This window comes from Myxine glutinosa, chromosome 10 (assembly GCF_964187855.1).
Source record: "Myxine glutinosa chromosome 10, kmMyxGlut1.1, whole genome shotgun sequence".
Lineage (NCBI taxonomy): Eukaryota > Metazoa > Chordata > Myxini > Myxiniformes > Myxinidae > Myxine > Myxine glutinosa.
Genome location: NC_136270.1, coordinates 26,613,018 through 26,637,617, shown reverse-complemented (window position 1 = coordinate 26,637,617; position 24,600 = coordinate 26,613,018). Strand labels below are relative to the sequence as shown.

At 46.8% G+C, this 24,600-nt stretch overlaps 1 protein-coding gene across 2 annotated transcripts in view; it reads right to left on the bottom strand.

Moving 5' to 3' along the window:
* Positions 1-24,600, bottom strand: part of LOC137434306 (EP300-interacting inhibitor of differentiation 3-like) — a 91,154-nt gene that overhangs the window by 63,460 nt on the left and 3,094 nt on the right. For both annotated transcript variants that reach the window (XM_078785478.1, XM_078785479.1), the window contains one exon: positions 8,250-8,330. In XM_078785478.1, the coding sequence (XP_078641604.1) occupies positions 8,250-8,330 (81 nt within the window). The remainder of the gene's footprint in view (positions 1-8,249; positions 8,331-24,600) is intronic.

The window sequence follows — 24,600 nt, the reverse complement described above, 5'->3', positions numbered from 1 at the left end:
ATGATTTAAACATGAACTGATTATATTTTTGCGTTACAAGGTCAAAGGTCATGTTTGGTAAAAATCCTGTTGCCATGATAACTTGTGAACAAACCAGTGATGGGATTTTGCCCAACTTGGTAGAAGTATTGTTGCGGTTTTGGGAAACCGCTCAGGTTCAATGGCAACCACCATATACAGTGCATTCAGAAAGTATTCAGACTCCTGCACTTGTTTCACATTTTGTTATGTTGCAGCCTTATGCTGAAATCGTTTAAATTAATTTTTTCCCTCATCAATCGACACTCAATACCCCATAATGACAAAGAGAAAACAGGATTTTAGAAAGTTTTGCAAATTTATTAAAAAGAAAAAACTGAAACATCACATTTACATAAATATTCACACCCGTTGCTATGACACTTGAAATTTAGCTCAGGTGCCTCCCATTTCTCTTGATCATCTTTGAGATGTTTCTACACCTTGATTGGAGTCAACCTGTGGTAAATTAAATTGATTGGACATGATTTGGAAAGGCACACACCTGTCTATATAAGGTCTCACAGCTGACAATGCATATCGGAGCAAAAACCAAGTCATGATGTCAAAGGAACTGCCTGCAGAGCTCAGAGACAGGATTGTGTCGAGGCACAGATCTGGCGAAGCCTACAAAAAAAATTCTGCTGAATTGGAGGTTCCCAAGAGCACAGTGGCCTCCATAATTCTTAAATGGAAGAAGTTTGGAACAGGTATTACAAATCCACTCTGTGGGCTCTAGGAAGAGTCCTGGTTGTTCCAAACTTCTTCCATTTAAGAATTATGGAGGCCACTGTGCTCTTGGAAACCTTCAATGCAGCAGAAATTTTTTTGTAGGCTTCCCCAAATCTGTGCCTCGACACAATCCTGTCTCTGAGCTCCGCAGGCAGTTCCTTCGACCTCATGGCTTGGTTTTTGCTCCGATATGCATTGTCAGCTGTGAGACCTTATATAGACAGGTGTGTGCCTTTCCAAATCATGTCCAATCAATTGAATTTACCACAGGTTGACTCCAATCAAGGTGTAGAAACATCTCAAAGATGATCAAGAGAAATGGGAGGCACCTGAGCTAAATTTCAAGTGTCATCGCAAAGGGTCTGAATACTTATGTCAATGTGATATTTCAGTTTTTTCTTTTTAATAAATTTGCAAAACGTTCTAAAATCCCGTTTTCTCTTTGTCATTATGGGGTATTGAGTGGAGATTGATGAGGGAAAAAATGAATTTAAACGATTTCAGCATAAGGCTGCAACATAACAAAATGTGAAAAAGTGCAGGGGTCTGAATACTTTCTGAATGCACTGTAGGTCCCTTAAAGGAGTTATTTCATAGGACAAGATTACAATAGTCCCTTCAACTTATCTAGTGGGTTAGTACGTCATAATGCGTTGGAGCAAGGGTAGAGAAGGTTCTTCCTCTTTTCATTGTGGGTAATAATAGCGCACCCTGTGTTCATTTAATAGGAGGCTTGGTTCTGCGAGTGCTGGAGGAGGATGAACCGCCTCATTTGCATATCGCGCCATAATCCAATGACCCCTTTCTTTTATTCCCAATCTTCTCTCACGACCCACAAGGACACAGATTCCACACTATTTCACACCACACGATGGCACCCATACCATGTCACCTATATCATAATTACAATTAAAGGATTCTACAGGCTGAGGTGCTCGTATGGTGAAAATTTCCTGTCAATCGGTCCAACAACTGCAGAGAAAATGATTTTTAAAGGAAATAAATCCGAAAAATGGCAGCGGCACAATCATTCACATGGCCTGAAAATAAAAAATTGAGAGTTTCTTCTTCACACAATAATAACTTCCAGACTGTGCAACCAATCATGTTGAAATTTTAAAAACTTATTCACCTTTATGACAGCTACATAACATTAAGGTTTCATGTTAATCAATGCAGCGGTTCAAGAGATATAAGGTTTTTAAGATTGTTGTTCAATTATTCATTGTGGCCAAACCATGTGACTTATCGCTACTTCCCAAATAAAGTTTTAACTTCCAGACATGGGCAACTTAAGTCTGAAGTTTCCCTTTGATATCTTCCAAAATAATGAAGGAGATAGGTTTTAAAGTTTATACTTCAAAGCGTCATAACTCCTAAACGATGCGACGTTCGAGTTGTTGGATTATCAGAGGGAACTTAAACTCAAGGAGTTGGAATGAATGAGAGAACGGTGAGAGGTAGCATCCATGCCGGCTAGTTCGACAACCAGTCACAACGCCTGGGATGTTGGTAGGCATGTGAGGCTGGTTCCACCCTTCAATGAAAAAGAGGTAGCCAAGTTTTTTTTACACTTTGAGAAAGTGGCTCAAATGCTAAAATGGCCTGTGGGGTCCTGGACAATGTTAGTGCAAAGTGTTCTGGTGGGTAAAGCTCAAGATATCTATTCGGCTTTACCGATTGACAAATGTACAGATTATGAGGAAGTGAAGAAAGCCATTCTCAAAGCCTATGAATTGGTCCCTGAAGCTTACCAGCAAAAATTCCAGAATGCCAGGAAGAGAGAGAGTGAGACCCATGTGGAGTTTGCCAGAATGAAGGAAACCATGTTTGATCGGTGGTGTGACTCGAAGGGGATTGGGAAAGACTTCGAACTGTTGCGACAATTGATCTTGGTGGAGGAATTCAAACAGTGTGTCCACGAGGACATTAAAGTACATCTGGAGGAAAAGAAGGTACCAGAGTTGTATGAGGCAGCAACCGTGGCAGATGACTATGCCTTGACACACAGGATGGAGTTCCACAAACCTAACTTCCCGCCTAGAGTTCGCCAGGGGAGTTATGGTACATCTGGTGCGGAGAACGAAGATTCATGGGGGCGGCCCAGAGATGACCATGAGGACACATCTGATACCACGACTTTTAGGGATCAGAAGACTACAGTTCCAAGACAGACTTATCTTCCGGGGGGCTCGAGGCAGACCACGAGTTTTTCCTCCGGGCCTACTTGCGCTTTTTGCAAGAAACCTGGGCATTTGATGTCCCAATGTTACGCCCTGAAAAGGAAAAATCAGGAGCTGAGTCAGACTAGTACAACTCCGAATGCATTGGCAAATGCGAGAAATCGTCCTTGGAGGACAGTGCCTTGTGAAGGTTCCCATGCCAAAGTTACGGCATCACAGAACGACCTTGTTCAAGAGGGTTACAAACCTTTTATTTCAGACGGGTTTGTGTCACTGGATGGAAACCTGACTAACCAAAGACCTGTTAGGGTATTGAGGGACACAGGAGCACATCAATCTTTGATGCTTGAGGGCATTTTGCCATTGTCAGAGAAGACGGCAACTGGTGTTAGTGTTCGTTTACAGGGGGTTGGTGGCTATGTTAAAGCCCCACTTCATGTCATCCATTTGGTGTTAGTGTTCTGGTGTTAGTGTTAGTTTACACCAGTAACACCAGAACACTAACACCAGAACACTAACTAACGCCGGCTGATGAGCCCCGTCCGTGATGGGGACTGGGGCTTGAGACAGTGTCCCACGAACGAGGAATTCCCAGTAAGCGCGAGTCATCAGCTCGCGTTGATTAAGTCCCTGCCCTTTGTACACACCGCCCGTCGCTACTACCGATCGGACGGTTTGGTGAGATCCTCGGATCAGCCCCTGCACGGGCCGTTCTCGGCTCGTGCCGGTGCGCCGAAAAGATGAGCGAACTTGACTGTCTAGAGCAGGGGTCGGCAACCTTAGGCACGCGTGCCACCATTGGCACGCGGCAGCGTAATCATTGGCACGCTGGCGAAAGCAGTGCCCTCTCAGTTGCATGACAAATCACTTCTTGAACAGCCATTGGCTGTTGCGCGGCCTGTCTTATTTAGTTTGATTGACGGTACGGCCTCCCGCTCACATTTCCCACAGTGCAGTGAAGCGGTTCAGGTTCGGTAGATGATGGCAACCCCGCTAGCTAAGAAAGCTGAAGTAAAGGTTCGGGCATTCCAGCCCTCATGGACAGAAGAGTGGGGTTTTGTTTTTCAGAAGGACCGTGCTGTGTGTACTTTATGTTTTGAAAATGTTGTTTGTCGAACGTTGAGTGTTAAGCGCCATTTTGAGACAAAGCACGAGAAAACTTTCAAAGATCAGGCAGACAAGGCAGAATCCATCAAACGTGCCGTGTCCAGGTATGGGAAGCAAGCCAACACCCTCAAAATCTTTGCCATTGCTAAAAACCATGCGACTGAAGCAAACTATCGCATTGCTCATTGCATTGTGAAACGTGGAAAGCCATTCACGGATGGCGAATATATTAAGGAGGCTTTTCTCTGTAGCTCAGAGGTTCTGTTTGAAGGCTTACCATCAAAGAGACAATCAAATCAAGAATAAAAGATATTCCCATGTCAGCTAGAAGTGTTGAGCGACGCATTGAAGAAATGGCCTCCCGCAGTCGTTTGACAACCGACCACTCCGAAGCATGTGTGCAACTTAAAGTGACTAACTACAACCCCCAGATAATGGAGCTCAGCAAAGGAAAGCAGGGCCAGGGATCACACTGACTGGTAGGCATCTGTTTATTTGTAGTACACATGGGTTTGCATATGTAGCTGTTTGTCCATCTCTTTTTTCCCAACTCAGATGTGGATGTTTTCATGAGGATGGCAGCATTCTTGTATAGTACTGGTATTTCTATTTGATACACTTTATTCTCACTTTTTGACATTTGTTTCCAATGCAATACTTTGTAAATGAGTTACTGAAAGCAGTGTTTTGAAATGGGGTCCGTGCATATAATTTGTAACCTCATTGGGGACAAATTTTACAATGATAAAATGATCATTACAATGTCCTAATTATGAGAGATAAATGTTTCTTTAAAATGTTGTTGCTATGCATGTAGCCTGTATGGATGTTGTTGCTATGCATGTAGCCTGTATGGATGTTGTTGCTATGCATGTAGCCTGTATGGATGTTGTTGCTATGCATGTAGCCTGTATGGATGTTGTTGCTATGCATGTAGCCTGTATGGATGTTGTTGCTATGCATGTAGCCTGTATGGATGGAATAAAATTCCATGACTGTTGGAAGTATTTTTTTGATGTGGTGTCATAATTAAACTTAATGTTGATATGGCACACTAATTAACAAGAACATTTCAAACTGGCACTTCATGTCAAAAAGGTTGCCGACCCTGGTCTAGAGGAAGTAAAAGTCGTAACAAGTTAACTGGTGTTAGTGTTCGTTTACAGGGGGTTGGTGGCTATGTTAAAGCCCCACTTCATGTCATCCATTTGCAGTCTGATTTGGTGTCAGGACCTGTCACCGTAGGTTTACAAGCCACTCTTCCTGTAGAGGGAGTATCTTTTGTTATCGGGAATGATTTGGCCGGTGGTCAAGTTTCTGGTAACCCGATGTTTGTTAAAAAGCCTAAAAATAACGCCGCGCAGTTAGAGCAGGAGATTCCGGGTATCTTTCCATCCTGTACCGCGACTCGTGCTATGGGAAGGAAGCGCTATGAAGAGAAGAGGAAGGTACTGACGTCACGCTTGGCACAGACGCGTCTTGTCAAGTACCCTGAAAATAAGTGTCAGCACACACGAGTCATGAATGGAGGCAATGTTGGCAAGCTCTTTGTAGGTGGACTGAACTTCAAAACAAGGGAAGATGTTCTGGACTCTGTCTTTGGCAAATATGGACCGCTCTTGGAAGTGCTGCTAATAAAAGACAGGGAGACGCAAAAGTCAAGAGGGTTTGGCTTTGTCACGTTTGAAAACCCAAAGGATGCCAAAGATGCAGAAAAGGATTTGAATGGCAAGGATTTGCATGGTCGGACCATAACAGTAGAGAAGGCAGGCCATGGGCGTCGAGGGGGCTACAGAGGAGGAAAACGTGGAGGTAGTTTCAGGGGTGGCTATGGCTCCCGGGGTGGGAGTAGTAGTTTTGGTGGTGGCCGCAGTCGATATTACTATGGAGGCTCCCAGAGTTACGGCAGCTCCCGAAGGGATGATTATCAGGGTAGTGGACGAGAAGGAGACCGCTATTCACGTGACTACAGCGACAAGCGTTCCAACCATGATTATTATGAAAGTTAGGAAGAGTTGAAGCACTGAATGCTGCGGAGCAGCCGAGCCAAGATTCCCACACGGATTAACCGTGAACTCCACGTTCCTAAAGGCGTCCATGTAGTGAACTTTCCTACACGGATTAACTGTGAACTCCACGTTCCTAAAGGCGTCCATGTAGTGAATACTTCCAGGCCTCACCACCCAACCACCATGAAACCTGGCTCTCAGCTCGGCCTCCCTAAAAAAGTGCTATAGATTTGCTTGACTTTGGATTTTTGATCACACCCCCTTAACCTTCATTCAAAAAATGAAAAATAAAATTAGAGGTTGATGAGATGGAGTTTGGCTTTGCAGGAGTTCAACTTGGAAATTGAGAATGTAAAGGACAGGCACAATGTCGTTGCTGATGCTTTGTCCAGAGTGAGCTAACGTTGGAAATATCTGTAGGTTGTTTGAAGTTTTGCTGCTTTACTTTTGGGAAATATTGATTATTGTTGCTCACGGGAATTGATGATTTGGGCGTGAGTTTACTTTTGTTTGTTGGGAGAGTTTTGCCTTCAAAGAAAGTTTTCACCATGTTCAAACTTTCTTTCTTGAGGGGGGTGGGGGAGGAAGTGTTACGGATTCATCACTTCCGTTGTTGTGGTTTTCATCCACTTGAAACATTTCTGGTTCCATGTATCATTATTATTATTGTGGTTTGAGGGAAATGACGGTTATTGTTGTCAAAAGGTAAAAAGGTTAATGTTTTAAATGAAACCGGAACTGGACGACGACGAAGCGGAAGGGGAAAGAAAAAGGGTGGAACGAGTGAAGTCGGAGAAGAAGCAAGTCGTTTCTTCGTCCTGAGCGAATGTTGGCTAACAACAGTCACTAGCGAACTTTCGGGGTTCCCATGAAAGGGATCCCTATGACAGCGTGGTTAGCACTGTGACGGATTAACCTGCGTGTCAGGTTTTGCTATTGATTCAGGAGAGAATCATCGCAGTGCTGTTGCGCCATGAGACCAGGCCGTCGGCCATTTTGACTCGTGCAGGACTTGTGCTTCGCTCGCGGTTTCGTTTCCTTTCGACAATTCTCACCGCATTCAGACGTCGATCTGGGGCGTGTGTGTGACGTGGCTTTTTGAAGGCTAATTCGTCCATACCCGAGGGTGTGATCTCTCAGTCGCCTGTAGGGCGCCTTTGGATTTCCCAGTCACCTTGAGGGCGCCTTTGTACAGCTTCGGCTGTGTGACTGCCCTTGCCATCCGCATGGGATTCTGGTCTCGATTGGACAGCGTTCTCGCGATCGCTGAAGCAAATCAACTTCGTCTTGAAGCCGGGAATAAGAGACATTGGGGAATGTTCTTGTTACACTCACTTGGAGCACAGTGAGTTATATATTACAAAACTGATGGTACCATCATAGGACATATTGATTGTACTTTTGAATACTATTGTTGTTGTACTGTTATTCTTGTGTGATCTTAATACAATATTTGTTTGTGAGTAACAATTGGGGTGGCTTCTCCATTGATCTTTGACACACAGAATAACACATTTTTCTGCCGTGACTTCTCTCGAGGCTCGGAGGTACACCGTGACCAGGGGGTCGGGGAGGAGCACGTAACAAAAAAACAAAACAAAAACAAAAACCACCTTTAGAGGCCATTTCCCCCGCAAAGCGGGGGTTGGCCTTTTTCGGGCACCGTGGTTGTTGTTGTTTTTGTTGGTCCCCTTTTTGAAGCAATGTTTTACGGCCGGATGCCCTTCCTACCGCCAACCCTGTTTGTCGCCTTTTACGACACACAGGGAATTACCAGTGAACTGGTACTCAATTAGCCGACCTCGGAAAGATGACAGGCTGAATCAACCCCCCTGGCATTAATTCAGCGATCGACCGGGATTCGAACCCAGGATCCTAGGATCCTAAGCTGGCACCCTAGCCGCTAAGCCAACACCAGGCTGGAGGAGCACGTAACACCTATGTCATAATTAGCAGTAAAAAATTATACAGGTCTAGCTAATCAATTGGTGAAATATGTGTGCCAATCGGACCAACGGTTGCAGAGAACATTTATTTTAAAGTTTTTGGACCTGGAAATAGGAGGCGGGGGAGAGTGGGGGAATAAACTATAGTAATAACAATAGGTATTTCTTTACATTGTATGTGGAGGAAACCTAATAAAAACTTCTTGATTCGGATGCCGATGGAAGTCTGTCTGGTGAGTCGGTGTTCTACAAACCTTTTTCAATGAGGTCCTCAGCTTGTTCCAGAGTAGATGCGAGGACATTGTTTTCTGCTCTCATAATTTCTTCAGGATTGTCTAAAACCACGGTAGTAACAATATTAAATTGGTTAGCAAAGTTTTTAAGCAAATCATTTTCTTGAAATATCAATGTCTAAATATTGCATGGAATCAGGGTATTAGAAAAACAAAAAACAATTCGCACCTGTGACCGAAGGAAGCACTTCAGTTTGACATTGTAAGCGTTGTTATTACTAACATATACGAGTCTATAAGCATATATATATATATATATATATAAGTTCAAAACACACCTGGTCACAAGTGTGCCGCACTGACCGGGTCCTCAGTCGAGGTCCTCAGCATCATCCCGTTTCGGCCCTTCAACCTCGATACGGTCAGCTAAGGTGGGCCAGCAGGGGCACGTACACATCCACATGCAGCAACTGCATCTGGATGCGTACATACCCCCACCCCCAGCCAGTGCGAACAACAACAACAACAACAACACCTCCACATCCAGAATCCACAGCACCAAACAAACATGGTGGAACACTCAAACACCCACCTTTACACCCTTCACCACTCACCAACAAAACACACCAGATCATTCATACACATACATACACACCCATACACACACATACATACAGAACACCAACCAAACAACCACCTACACTTACATCATACACCACTCAACACACAAAAACACACTCATGCAAAAATTAATTCATGCAAAAACACACACCCTCACCCACTCACTCATATACACAAAATAAGAAGTAATAATGGTAACAAAAAAAATAAAAATAAAAAAATATAAAAAATACACACAACCAACCTACACCGTTCGACGTGCCTCCATAAACTTCCTCCATATCCAAAATGAGCCTTTCAAGGCAACCTGGGCCACCTCGTCACACATCCTCCTTCTTTCTGTCCCACACACTCCCAGCCCAGCAAGAAATGCAGAAAAGGAATTGCCAATATACCCTCTACACCCCACCTCAAATGGCTGACACGAAACGCGCCAACCCTTCTCCCGGCACTCTGCCTCCAGATATATATATATACTAGGGCATGCCCGTACTATATATATATCTAAAATTATATCCCCCCCCTCTATTTACATGAAATGGTTTGGTCCAAAGCGAACGGCTTGCGAGTACGGTGACAATCCCCCCCCTCTATTTACATGAAATGGTTTGGTCCAAAGCGAACGGCTTGCGGAGTTTGGTAAAGAAATCGCCATAGCGTGCTCAAACGCGCAGGAAAGCGAAAGAATCGCAAATTAGTTTTAAAACATAGTATCGCGCCAACATAGCGCCAACATAGTTGTGAAATAAATGAATACGCTCTCAAATGTGCCGTCCGAGGCAGAGTCTGTTCGCCACGTTCGGCACACGTGATAGCTCGCTGCTCTCTGATTGGTTGAATCGTTTTTTGGACATAGCTCGGTAACTACTTGTCCGATTAATTTCAAACCTTGAAAAGGCACATCCTCGGGTCCCCAGCAATATACCTGGCAAGTTGCAAGTATATCGGACCCGTGGTTGTCGAGAAACAGCGGTTACAGACAAACAAACACACACACAGACACACAGACACACAGACACACACACACACACACAGAGATTACTGGAATTATATTATATATATATATATATATATATATATATATATATATATATATATATATATTGTAACGATTTTGAGAAGTGTGTAACGAATTTGAGAAGTGTAACGGTTTTTGAGAAGTGTAACAATTTTGGAGGAAGTGTAACGAAGTGGAAACGTTACAATGTGAACGTTACAATGTGAACGTTACAAAAGGTACGGTAACACCCTGTTAATGTAAATAATGGTCGCAGTCAGCGTCCTAGTTAATTGCATGAAATGTACACGCAGGCCACGATATATCTTTTAAATAGTGTATTTCCTTATTCCATGTAGGCTAAGTATGTGTTTTCCCACTAGATTGACTTTGCATTGTATCAAACAAAATAAGCGTAGGCCCTTCCAATTTCCCCAAAACCTCCCTTCCAATTGCCTTCCGCATTTTGGCCGGTTTTCTTCAAACCACCATTGGCCACGAGGTAAGGTTGGGGAAGAAAGGCGTGTCTCCACCTCGTCATAAGAGGGAAGGAGTGAACCAGCCCTACCAGCCAATCAACACCGCGGTGAGTGACCCGGTAGGCGTGCCCTCGGAGTCGGCGGCTTGATTTTGCGCGAGGTGATAAAAGCGACTGCAAGGGACTGCTTTACGAGAAGAGCTGGAGATGACCCTGGGAGAGGAGCAAAGAGGCTGCACCAAAAAGGAGCGGTGAGATGCGAAACGCTCCGAGCAAAAGAGGAGAGGTGCTCGGCAAGGAGACCAGCTTTGGAGAGACGCGCTGAAAGGAGGGAGACGGCCCCGCCCCAAGAAGAGGAGCAGGTGTGCCGAACCAGCGCGTGACGTCTACCGCGGTGGATACACGACGGAGGGTTTCCCGCCAAAACCGCGAGGAATTGCGAACTGCGCGCTCCCGACCTTGCCTCCCTCTCAAGCAATCCATCTCAAGCCTTACCTGCCTGCATTATCCCCTGTGTAAGTGTGAACGTCCTGTCCTGCTCGTTTGTCTTGGGGCTAAGTAAAAATGAATAGTGTAAGTTAAGGATTCGCTGTGTTACTGCTTCTTCCATCCATTGCTTGTGTGTGTATAATAAATCTGTTCTTCCTCCGTATTCTTCTTCTTCTTTTTCATTCTCTTTCGGTCGCTTTAGAGATTTCCCGATTGAATATCTGTGGGGCGATCTGGTCAACGTCGGGTGGAATCGGGTTTTAATCGGGGAGTAACTGTTCGGACGCGGTTAAATACACCACCGCTCGGTCAATATAACATCTAAAAGCCGCGTCTGTAACAATTGGTGTCGAGGAGTTGGATTCGGACCTGGGACTAAATTTGTTAGGCCCAAATTTTGGAACACCAATTGTACTATTAGAGTAACAATTGGTGTCGAGGAGGGAGATCGGACCCGAAATCGGACCCGAAGCGCGCTTAACGCGCTCAAAATTACAAGCTGCCGAAATTTATTTTGTTTTATAAAGCAAAACCCGAATTTTGAGATCGCGCCATGGACAATCAAGGCGATCGGATGTCGGTGGGAGAGATAGACAGGGTGGAATCGACCCAGGACCTCGGGGAAATGTATGTGGAGGAAAGGGTGGAGGAGAGTAAAGAAGGTGTGGTTGAGGGGGTATCAGGCGCACGAAATGGCGTCCTCGCGCACGTGGGTGTAGCGGCACCAAATTTAGCCGCGGCCGTGGTCGCGGTAGCCGAACCCGAGATGCCAATGAATTGGAACCTGTTTATGAAACAGATGATGGCCTTTATGGTAAAAACAGACGATAATTTCAAAGGGATGGAAAACAGGATGGGAAACCAAATGGGGGTAATGGGAAACCAGATGGGGGTAATGAGGGACGAAGCGAGGGGTACCGGTGAGAAGGTAGACAAAAATTTTGAGGGGTTAGACAACGGGATAAAAGAGGTAAAGAATGGGTTAACGGGGGTGGAAAACAGAATGGCTGCCCAGGAGAATCAGTTAGAGGGGGTGAAAAATGGGTTAATGGGGTTAGAAAATAGGATGGAGGACAAATTGCGGGAAATAGGGGAACAATCTGCCAGGGAAATCAAACAAATGGGAGAGCAGATAGAGGAGGTGAAAATCGGGGTAGAAACCAAACTGGATGCTCAGAGGGATGAATTGGGACAGATGAGGGTGGCATCTACAAAAGAGATGGAGGAAATACGACGAGGGGTAAGTGAGGAGGTTTCGGGGCTACGCGAGGAGGTAAAGCGAGGGGAGAAGCGTATGGAGAAAGAGGTGAGAAATAATACGGCAAAGTTACAAGGGGGAATAGAAGATCTGACGGAGGAGGTGGAGCAGCTGACGGAGGGACAAACTAAGTTAGTGGAGCAGGTTCAAAAGAACACTGCGGTACTAGGAGGGTTAAAGGCGACACAAAAAGAAATTAAAAACGAATTAATAGCGACGCAGAGGCAATGTCAGATGGTACGGGAGGAACTGACAATGAGGGTGGAGGTGACAGAGATAATGGAGACAAAGGACCGGCAGGTGAGGATGCACATAGAGACGGTCACGGTAACCCTAGAGGACGAACTTGAGGAGACGCACCGAGAAATAAAAGAGGTTAAACAAAAACTAGAGGAAGTGGAAGAAGAGGTGAGTGAAATTAAGAAGGGACGGACAGAAACTAAGAGAGAAATCCAGGAGGAGGTAATGGAATATGTACAAGGTCTGTGTTCAAATCATGATGTGATGCTCACTAACCAAATAAAGAGTTTGCAGGTGGCAAAGGAGGTGCGGAGACGAAGTACGGAGGTGAGTGGCAATGTATAAGATGTGAGGAAAGCTTCAGTCGGCTTGGGGATTGGTTTGGATCCGGGTGTTCGTGAAAGGCCGTTGGTGAAGTGTGTGACAGGTCAGGTGTGCGAAAAAAGAGGTGTGCGAGAATGTCCGACCATGGGGTGTGTGAGGACAAAGTGCACGCCGAGGAGTGAGTGTGCCGTCAAGAGTGAGTTGGTCGAAGCGCGTGTGCGAGGGGGCACAGGGAAGCGCGGTGTGGGGAGTGTTACGGAGGAAGTAACGAAAAAGTGTGCGTGAGAGGATGCGCGAGAAAGGTGTGTAACGGACGGGTGCAGGAGGAAAGAGTGTGCCGTCAAGAGTGAGTTGGTCGAAGCGCGTGTGCGAGGGGGTACATGGAAGCGCGGTGTGGTGAGTGTTACAGAGGAAGTAACGAGAGAGTGTACACCTGTGGTGAGTGTTACAGAGGGTGTAACGGGAGAGTGTGCGCGAGAAAGGTGTGTAACGGACAGGTGCATGAGGAAAGAGTGCGTTGTCAAGAGTAGTGGTGAGAGTAGTGAGAGTGAAACGGAGCGTGAGTTGGTTGTGACAGGTGAGCGAGGATGTACACCTGGAATGGAAGGATGCACACCTGGAATGGTAGAGCGTGTGTGGGAAGGCACATTTGAGTTGGTAGTGAGGCACGTGGTTGGGTGTGCGAATGAGAGCACACCTGTGATTGTCACAGAGGAAGTGACCGAGGAGGGGGCGCGAAGAGGTGTGTTGGTGAGGTGTTCGACCAACGAATGTGTGCCAAAGTGTTCGGTGGTCAGGTGTGTGACCAAGTCGGCGAGCGGAGTGAGTGTACCGAGGTGTGTAAGGAAAGGTACGAGGAGAATGGGAACGGCTGCATGTATGAGCAAGAAAGGGGTAGCGTATACATGTAAGCGTCCAGGTGAAGCGTCGACGGTAACCGGTTTAGCGGTTAGGGCGACTTATAGCCGAATCGGGCCCTCGGTGCGTGCCGGGCTTCGCGTGCCGCGAGAACCAGCGGGGATCCGAGCCACGGCGGGTTCGAAAGGACCGCCGTGCGCGATCCACGCTGGGCCTCGCGTGGAACGGCCGCGGCCGGGCTCCACTAGGCGGAGCGGGCGGCTGGATAGGAAGGGTCGTTATGGCGACCACGTTTTGTTGAGAGGTGCCGGCAGGTCGAGATCGGGACATTGGATGGCTCCACGCCGAGGTGGTGCGTGGGATCTCGGCCCGGGTAAGCCCCCGCCCCTGCCCCGAATGCGGGACGCATCCAGCCGCCAGCACAAAAGAAATCGCGTTCATTGCTCGGCTGTACGAAGCCGGGCTGTAGACGTGAATTGGCGCACCGAGAGGATGTAATAAGTAGACGGGTGAGGGTGATAGTGATAGTGATTTAATACGAAATTTAGAAAAGTGGGTAGAATTGGCAGTAAATGAAAATTTTTTGAATTGGTTGGAATTTGGACGAGCAAAATTGATAGAGAGACCCCCGATGTGGTGGGATGGCAAATCCACCATCCCTCACGGGTGGGGCAAATGCGCGATAGCTTATGGGGTGTATGGCAGTGAAAACTAGCCCGGGTGGGTTAGGATATATCGTGTGTAGGGCCCTAGAAGAGATTGACATTAGGTAACGTTAAGTTTAGTTAGTGACTGATACCTGTAGTGGGGACGCAGGTAGATTAGTGTGGATTATAATGACGTGGGAGCGCAATCGTTTAAAGGGACGACTGGGAAGCGCAAGTTTCAGAGGGGAGTAGTTAGATGAGATGATGCTGTGTGAGGATTGAACAGGTGAGAATGGAACAGGTGTGATTGCACAGGTGTGCAACTGAACAGGTGTGTGGAGCAGTGTATGAGGGAGTAGCGGTGATTGCGTGTTGTGTTGACCAAATGGTCCAGGAAGAAAGGAGGGTGCAGGTGGCACCAGGTATGATTGCACAGGTGTGCAACGACAGGTGAATGAAGAACAGGTGTATGTGGCTGTGTGGAATAAATGGTAGTGTGGAATATCTGGAGTATTGGACTGGATGGTCGTGGAGTGAGAATGGTGGAAATTGTGGAGTGGAGTGGATGGTGCGAAGGTGTGAATGGGGGAAGAGTGGACCCCCATCACGGATACCCGGGGCGGGTAGTGTAAGTGTTAGGTAGAGGGTACAGGTAAATTGTGGTTGGATATTGGCATCTGTGGTGCGGGTGACAGAATGGTATGTGGATGGGTGCATTGGTGTTGTGGAAATGGCTGGGCGTGTAGCCTGTTAGTGTGTATAGTTGGTTTGGGCACTCCACCACTGTGAGGATGTCGGCCAGGTGAGGCCGCAGGTGGGCGCTGGGAGCCGGTAGTAGTTGTTGTGGATGGGGCCCGAGGATCCGGAGGACGGACCCGGGTAGCCCAGTGCCAGAGGGCACCATGGGGTGACAGAGCCAGGAGAGGGGCTGTCCCCAGTTAGTTAGGTTAGGGTGAGGAGCTAGGTAAGCTCGGGTGGCAACTACAGTGGTGGAGGTGTGCAGGTGGGTAGACCTGCTGGGAGAGGTACACGTCGCAGCCCAGAAATTGTGCTAGAGCACCGGGAGATGAATCGGGGGAGTGAGACCCCAAATTGAGAAGCACCACAGTTGGGCAATGGGAATTGGTTATTAGAACCCATAGTGTAAGTTGGCCAATGGATTGGCAGGGAAAGACCCCGGGTAGTGTAAAGTGTGTTAAAGTCATTTAGAGGATAGTGAGGATGAAGGATCTCCTCGCACCATCTGCATCCACTCACCTGAGGTGACAGGTACTCCACACCATGCCATGTTTTGATTATTTTTTATGATGCAAATGTTTGGATTGTGAGACGCATCATGACGTGGGTGTGACATTGTGCGTAATTCCATCTCTCCCTCCTTATGAGGATTGATGATGAATTGGTGATGGCAAATTTTGAAGTAAAGGGATTGTGGAGACGAATTTGGTATAGGGGAAATATGGGGAAGACGTGACAGTAGTGACGAATTTGTAAATGTGTAGATTTTTGTACATATGGGGTGAGAACAAGGGTAGGGTAGGTGACAGGGGGGTGACGTACGGTAGGGACGAGCTTTCTCACTTCGGCCTCCGTACGCATTTCACCTTGCATTGCCTTATTGACGTGTACCCTTGTGACCTTACCCCTCGCTCAATTGTCTTTCTTTTGTCTCCCACATGACCTGTGCGCCATTGGGTGCCGATGGGAGCGTGCGTGAGGTGGCCATTGTGCGCCCGAGATCCCCAGAACCAGCATGCATTGCGTTGATGTACCACTTTATGGACCGCTGTTCTGCGGCCAAGTACCACTTGATGGACCCCAGGTTCTGGGGCAGGGCACCTCTGTTGGAAACCGGCCATAGTGGCCAGGGAATCTTGCTTGCGGACCTCGGTAAGGTGGCACCTATGCCAAACAGGTGGACCACCCTTAGTTGGCCCCTGAGGCCCTAAATAAAAATGGACACAAGTTGTGCTTTTTATTATTTCCAACTAGGCCGCATGAAGCCAGAAGACGTCGGGAAGAACATCGGCCCAGCAGAGAAAGAGAAGACCACCACCAGTTGTTTTGTTGCGTTTATTATGAGCCATGGTGACTGCGCACTGGATGGTGCTTTTGGGTGCTTTGTGGTGTTTGGTGCTTTTGGGTGCTTTGATGGTATTGGTACTGGTGCATCGATGCAATGCGTGCTGTCTCCTCCCTCCCAACAGGAATTTCTTTCTCTTGTTCCCTAAAAAGAAAAAAAAGAAAAAAACACAGGTCCTGGGTTGCGTTGTAAATAAGAAATCACGTCATTGTAAATAATGCTCCCCACCGTAAATGTATAGTTTGAGAATAATTCCGTAATTCGGTTAGCTGTGGGCTTGAGTCTGTTAGACAGGGTGCAATGCAATAGGGGGACATACTTATTTGTGTTTTAAAATTGTCACACTCAGGGTCAGGTTAATTGTAGAGGGAATTACACCTACGTGTCACACTAAGTTAAAGTTTAATAGGCCCGAGTACGGACCCGAAGAAAGGGGGGTGCAGTGTAACGATTTTGAGAAGTGTGTAACGAATTTGAGAAGTGTAACGGTTTTTGAGAAGTGTAACAATTTTGGGGGAAGTGTAACGAAGTGGAAACGTTACAATGTGAACGTTACAATGTGAACGTTACAAAAGGTACGGTAACACCCTGTTAATGTAAATAATGGTCGCAGTCAGCGTCCTAGTTAATTGCATGAAATGTACACGCAGGCCACGATATATCTTTTAAATAGTGTATTTCCTTATTCCATGTAGGCTAAGTATGTGTTTTCCCACTAGATTGACTTTGCATTGTATCAAACAAAATAAGCGTATGCCCTTCCAATTTCCCCAAAACCTCCCTTCCAATTGCCTTCCGCATTTTGGCCGGTTTTCTTCAAACCACCATTGGCCACGAGGTAAGGTTGGGGAAGAAAGGCGTGTCTCCACCTCGTCATAAGAGGGAAGGAGTGAACCAGCCCTACCAGCCAATCAACACCGCGGTGAGTGACCCGGTAGGCGTGCCCTCGGAGTCGGCGGCTTGATTTTGCGCGAGGTGATAAAAGCGACTGCAAGGGACTGCTTTACGAGAAGAGCTGGAGATGACCCTGGGAGAGGAGCAAAGAGGCTGCACCAAAAAGGAGCGGTGAGATGCGAAACGCTCCGAGCAAAAGAGGAGAGGTGCTCGGCAAGGAGACCAGCTTTGGAGAGACGCGCTGAAAGGAGGGAGACGGCCCCGCCCCAAGAAGAGGAGCAGGTGTGCCGAACCAGCGCGTGACGTCTACCGCGGTGGATACACGACGGAGGGTTTCCCGCCAAAACCGCGAGGAATTGCGAACTGCGCGCTCCCGACCTTGCCTCCCTCTCAAGCAATCCATCTCAAGCCTTACCTGCCTGCATTATCCCCTGTGTAAGTGTGAACGTCCTGTCCTGCTCGTTTGTCTTGGGGCTAAGTAAAAATGAATAGTGTAAGTTAAGGATTCGCTGTGTTACTGCTTCTTCCATCCATTGCTTGTGTGTGTATAATAAATCGGTTCTTCCTCCGTATTCTTCTTCTTCTTTTTCATTCTCTTTCGGTCGCTTTAGAGATTTCCCGATTGAATATCTGTGGGGCGATCTGGCCAACGTCGGGTGGAATCGGGTTTTAATCGGGGAGTAACTGTTCGGACGCGGTTAAATACACCACCGCTCGGTCAATATAACATCTAAAAGCCGCGTCTGTAACAATATATATATATATATATGTATATTGTTACATATTTATGGGAATGTATGTGAATTACTATTCAGGTCTTTGCTTATCAATGTGTAGTCGATTAAGGGTTGTTGTGGTTGGAGGGTCAGGAGCCCTTCTGGAAAAAGAGACCGGAAACGGAAGAAGAAAGACACGAGGTCGAGAGAAGCGACGAGGATTCTTCTTCCTCGCCCCGCTCCGACGAGAGGTGGGATCGATATTGAGCCGTGTGGAAAAGCGGCGTTCCCAATCCCGTCTGGCGAGAGGAGTTACCGGGACGGGTACCTACCCGGTGGACACGTCAAGCTGCCGTGGGGCCGTGCACCGACCCAGCGTCTGGCACCGTTCGCGGCACCGTCTACAAAGACGCGTACGGGTCGCACGTTGGGGCCTAACATGCGTGGCAAGCGGCGTGTGGCTTTTGCCTGCTTTACAGTACCCGCTTCGCGTGGCCAGGAGGGGGCTGCAGCCATGGTTCCCGGTACGATACCTGCCCGGTGGAAAAACGTCCACCCGGGGTTCGTTCAACCGCCCGAGTGCGGCGAAGCCGACCATCATCTTGGTCAGGAGGGGCCCAGAGACATTGTGAGGGACAGAGACCAAAGGGGGTCGTGAGTACAAAAGGGGACACACGTATGTAAGATGGCCATCTTAATCATCTAGGGGATTGATTGTTGAGTGTGAATTGTGGATGGTGGATTGCTCGGGGAATATATCCTTGATTGTATCATTGAAATTGTATGGTATCATTACCATTGAAATATATCATTGAAAATCAGTTTTCTCTTGGGTGGAATTCATAGGGATTGCGTTGCGAAAGCGCATATATAATACCACTTTCTGGCGAAGTTCCTCTCACGGTCCGGGGGTCACCGAGACCAGGTAGTCACCGAGGGGACCACGTAACAATATATATATATATATATATATATATATATATATATATATATATATATATATATACATACTGTATATATATATATATATATATATATATAAATAAATAAAGTTACATACATATATATACACATACATAAAGTGCCTATAGAAAGTCCACACCCCCTTTCAAAATTTTCACCTTTTGTTGTCTGATTTGGATTCAGTTAACAAAGGATTCTAGCCTGGAATTAAATTGCATTAAATCAGACCTTTCCCACCTTTATTTGCACATCGTATCCCGCAACTTGCAAGTGAAAAACTAATTGTACAAATTTCAGAAAATTATTTAGAAATACAAAACTATAATATCTTGGTTTGATAAGTGCCAACCCCCTTATAATAGCAATTGTAAGTTAGCTCGGGGGTAACCAATCACCTTCAAAATCATGATTATCATTAGGTGGGAGGCGTGGGAATTTGTGATGGCGCATCATCGACTTCACTCTAGTTCGTTTTGGGGTTACCTTTGCATTTTGTATAAAACCACCTTTAGAGGCCATTTTTCCCCGCAAGCGGGGGTTGGCCTTTTTCGGGGACCGTGGTTGTTGTTGTTTTTTGGTCCCCTTTTTGAAGCAATGTTTTACGGCAGGATGCCCTTCCTGCCGCCAACCCTTTTTGTCACCTTTTTACGGCAAACAGGGAATTACCAGCGAACTGGTACTCAATTTGCCGACCTCGGAAGGATGACAGGCTGAGTCAACCCCCCTGGCGTTATACACTAGAAAAATATACACTAGAAATATACACTAGAATTTTGTATACACTGGAATATAAGACCTATCGCTTCGCTGATGGGAATACCAATCTTTGTGTAATTGTGAAAAAAAAACAGATTTTGTTAATGGAGAAAAATAAATTTGTATTGGGAAATGTATTTGTATTTTGGAGAAAAATAATGTAAATGAGTATGATATGGCTTCGTGGATTTGGAATCAACGTGGTGGATAAAACATCTTTGTAGGGAGAGGGATACGTGGTTATGTTTACTTCCTGAGAGTGGTTTCATTGAAATCCAATCTCAAGTTAACAAAGGATTCTTGGGCGACTCTTCTCTCCGTGCAGAGATAACCAACTTTGGATCGTGGAGATAAAAATATATATATACTGTATATTTTTTGAATGAAAAACATTCCTGGGAGTTACCCGAATCCACGGTAGTTGGATTTATTGAAATCTGTTAATCCGTTCTCATGTTATAACATGACAGACAGACAGACAAACACGGCTACCTTTTATAATATAGACTAGAATATAAGACCTGTCGCTTTGCTGACAGAAATACCAATCGTTGCTGCGATGGCTAATATATGGGAGAAGAAAAAAAAAAAGGATTCTTGGGAGATCCTGCTCTCCGTGCAGGGATAACCAACGTCGAATGTTGGCATTCGCAGTTTTGACACTCGTGTCCATGTAGCCATAAAAATAAAAAAATTCAACAATTTTTGGGGATCACAAACATTCCGGGGAGTAACCAAATCAACCGTAGTTGGATTTATTGAAATCTGTTCTCAAGTTATAACACAACAAACAGACAAACAGACAGACACGGCTCTTTTTATAATATGTGCTAAATATATGTGCTAATATGCATATGTGCTAATATGTGCTAATATAATAAAAAGACACGGCTCTTTTTATATGTGCTACTAATAATATTGTTGCGGTGGACGGAGCGAAATCCCATTCCCGGTACCAACACGTTACGGTGCTCGGACAGGAATCCCGCTACTGAACACCGAACCCTCCGGCGGTACACCAATTTAGATGGCCGAGCGAAAACCGTTGGTAAGCACCAGAGTGATGGTAATGTCGTTACGGCCAATCTTTACTCTGGGTACGAACAATGGCGGATCAATGGAGGAAAAGACATTCACGGACAGAGAGAAAAGGAAAACGTTTTAACAATTTGATTTATTTACAGATATTTACAATGTAATTATTTAAATAGGAAAGAAAAAGGGGCGAGAAGCAGGAACTTAGCTTATTCTACGCCTTATTACGATTACTACAAATAAACACCACATGGGCCCAGCACACTTTCACGGGGGAAGGGAAGGGGAATGAACAAACAAACGTAGGAAACCTGATAGCACAAAGGCTACAATGCTCTGGATACCTCCCAGCACGGCAGAGTGAGGTCGATCATCATCACGGATTTGGGCAGGTAAGGTCGTGCACACGTGCACCAAAAGACAGTCCGGCAGCCAGTGGAGAACAATGAACACGTGCAAAACGAGCAAGTTCAAGGCCTCTTTTCCGTGTCCACGTGCAGCGAGAGGGAGCAGGGAGAGTCCGGCCAAGAGAGCAATCACGTGCAAAGGCTGAGTGAACCCGGCAGAGAGAGACATGCCCAGAGTCGAATAATCTTGCAGACACGTGGTGAGTGGGCCGAGGGAGAATGGCCAGAGCGAGCGAATGCACGTGTGCTGAGTCACAAAGTCCACGCCCAAGAGAGTGCAAAAACGTGTTCAATCCCTTTGTTCACCCTCGTCGAGGGAGGGGGGAATCTTGTAGGTGTCCTTGCTCCCTATTGGTGGAGCTCATTACTCCACCCCACAAGTTCCCCCAAAATGATTCAGGACCTGATTGGTGGGTTTCTGAGCCTGGACACCATGGTGTGCCTTTGAGCCAGGTGCGTTGACTGGCAAATTATCCCTTATGAGTGGAGGACCTGTCCTTCCTTTCCCCAACGCATAAAGACATAATAACCCGAAATAAGGGAAAAGGACTAAGTTAATGGTCTGCTATGAAATAACTATTCTAAGGGACCTGTATGGTGGTTGCCATTACTTTTTAGTGGTTTCCCAAAACCGCAACAATATGCATCCTGTCTAACCATATAGAGGTATAAGAGTTACTTATTCTTTCCTGTCCTTTCTCTAAAAGGGCCGAAGCTATAAGAAGGATTTCCGAAAACAGGATTTCTGTGATTTGTTGCTTGTATCAGAAGCGTGACCACCATTTTCACGACACTAGTAGATGCCCCGAAATGCCCCTATGAACTACTATCTCATATACAAGCTGAGTCAGGACCATTTGGAACTGTGTTTTTTTTTTTCCTGCCCCGAGAGCATGTGAGGAACTTTAATAACAACACGACTGCTCGTTAGTTTCAAGGTGCGTATAAGCATCGCCTGATGAGACGCAATGTGAAGAATGGCACCGGCAGTTACCTGCTGAAAGACGACTCTTCACACATTGTTGGACACAACAGTAGATGACGATCAGGTACAGATGTTGATGACAATAAATGGTAGCTGACGATGACATACTGGTGAAGACGGCATCATCCTGCTACACCACGATTAAACTGCTCCGTCTTTGCAAACGAGCTACAGAAGCTCTTATTGGGACACGTGTTGCAAAACAGATGCCAAATTTGATTGTGGTTCGGAATGATCAGTGACTGCGTGTATTATATGCCAGTGTTATGGACTTTCACAAACTTGCTGGGATATGAAACATTCCTATTGACATTTGTAATTCTTTTCAAAATCAGGATTTGATTGTTTACTCCGAGCCATTAACGCAGGATAACTTTGTGTCTTGATTTCCAGTTGATTAGTTGCCTGGGCATTTTAATTAAGTTTGTGAGCCACTAACAATGGAACAAAAGGGTTTTATTTGTGTTTTCTTGTGAAATATTAATCCTTAATGTGAGCACGTTTGCTTTCTATTTGATCTGTCGCTCTTTTCTCTCTCACTCCATTCTTTTGGGTTTTTTTAAAATCAACATCTTGTTGATAGTTACCCAATCCCAACAAGCACATATCATTCATAGATAAACTCTGTGTGTGTGTGTGTGTGTGTGTGTGTGTGTGTGTGTGTGTGTGTGTGTGTGTGTGTGTGTGTGTGTGTGTGTGTGCGCGCGCTTGTCTGTCTGCACTCACGTGCATCTATCTGCGTGTACCCGCCTGTGTGCGTGCGTCTGTGTGTGCGTGTGTCTGTCTGTGCTCGTCGGTGTGTGTGAGCGAGTCTGCGTGTGTGTGTGTGTGTGTGTGTGTGTGTGTGTGTGTGTGTCTGTGCGTTCATCTGTGTGCATGAGTGTGTCTGCCTGCGTGTGGGTGTATGTGTGTGCGCATCTGTCTGTGCCCGCGCGTGTCTATCTGTGTGCACCTGCCTGTGTGCATGCGTCTGTCTGCACTCGTATGTGTGTGTGAGCGAGTCTTCCAGCGTGCGTCTGTCTGTGTTCGCGTGCGTCTATCTGCATGTACCTATCTGTGTGTGCGTGTATGCGCGCGTGTGTGTGTGTGTGTGTGTGTGTGTGTGTGTGTGTGTGTGTGTGTGTGTGTGTGTGTGTGTGCTTGTCTGTCTGCACTCGCGAGCATCTATCTGCATGTACCTGCCTGTGTGTGTGCGTCTGTGTGTGTGCATGAGTGTGTCTGCCTGTGTGTGTGTGTGTGTATGTCCGTGTGTCTGTCTGCGCTTGAGCGTGTCTATCTGCGTGCACCTGCCTGTGTGCGTGCGTATGTGTGTGAATGAGTATGTCTGCCTGCATGTATGTATATGTGTGTCTGTGTGTGTGCGTCTGTCTGCGCTCGTCTGTGTGTGTGTGTGCGTCTGTCTGCGTTCACGCGCGTCTGTCTGTGAGACGTGCGTGTTAGCTACCTCCGATATTGCGTGCATACACCAACAAATGAACAAACATGGTGGACAATGGCTTCAAAAATGAGCATCCTCTCCTTTCCAGTTAATATAGAGATCAGTGGTTCGTACATATACATCAAGACATTCCCTCACGGTCCCCCTGTGCTGTCTTTCCCTCGTGGTCCCCCTGTGCTATCTTTCCCTCGCGGTCCCCCTGTGCTGTCTTTCCCTCACGGTCCCCCTGTGCTGTCTTTCCCTCGTGGTCCCCCTGTGCTGTCTTTCCCTCGTGGTCCCCCTGTGCTGTCTTTCCCTCACGGTCCCCCTGTGCTGTCTTTCCCTCATGGTCCCCCTGTGCTTTCTTTCCCTCGTGGTCCCCCTGTGCTGTCTTTCCCTCGCGGTCCCCCTGTGCTGTCTTTCCCTCACGGTCCCCCTGTGCTGTCTTTCCCTCACGGTCCCCCTGTGCTGTCTTTCCCTCACGGTCCCCCTGTGCTGTCTTTCCCTCGCGGTCCCCCTGTGCTGTCTTTCCCTCGCGGTCCCCCTGTGCTGTCTTTCCCTCGTGGTCCCCCTGTGCTCTTTCCCTCGCGGTCCCCCTGTGCTGTCTTTCCCTCGCGGTCCCCCAGTGCTGTCTTTCCCTCGCGGTCCCCCTGTGCTGTCTTTCCCTCGCGGTCCCCCAGTGCTGTCTGTCCCTCGCGGTCCCCCTGTGCTGTCTTTCCCTCGCGGTCCCCCTGTGCTGTCTTTCCCTCGCGGTCCCCCTGTGCTGTCTTTCCCTCGCGGTCCCCCTGTGCTGTCTTTCCCTCGCGGTTGTCCTGTGCTGTCTTTCCCTCGCGGTTGTCCTGTGCCGTCTTTCCCTCGCGGTTGTCAGCTCTTTCACGAGCCTCGATTGAGTATATAAAAAATAAAAAATAAAAAATAAAAAAAAAACTTGATGGGAACCGGGTTCAAGTATTAATGCAACTGTACATTTTATTTCCACATTAGATTAACTAGGGCGTGCCCGCACGTACGTGCTTGCCCGTACGTGCGTGCAAACAACAATAAAAAAAAACTTTGAAACCACGTAGCAGTAACGACCACAGAACCCCCCCCTCTATTTACATGAAATGGTTTGGTCCATTCGCAAAGCCAAAGCGCACGGCTTGCGAGTACGGTGAAACCACGTGGCAGTAACGACAACAGAACCCCCCCCCCCTCTATTTAC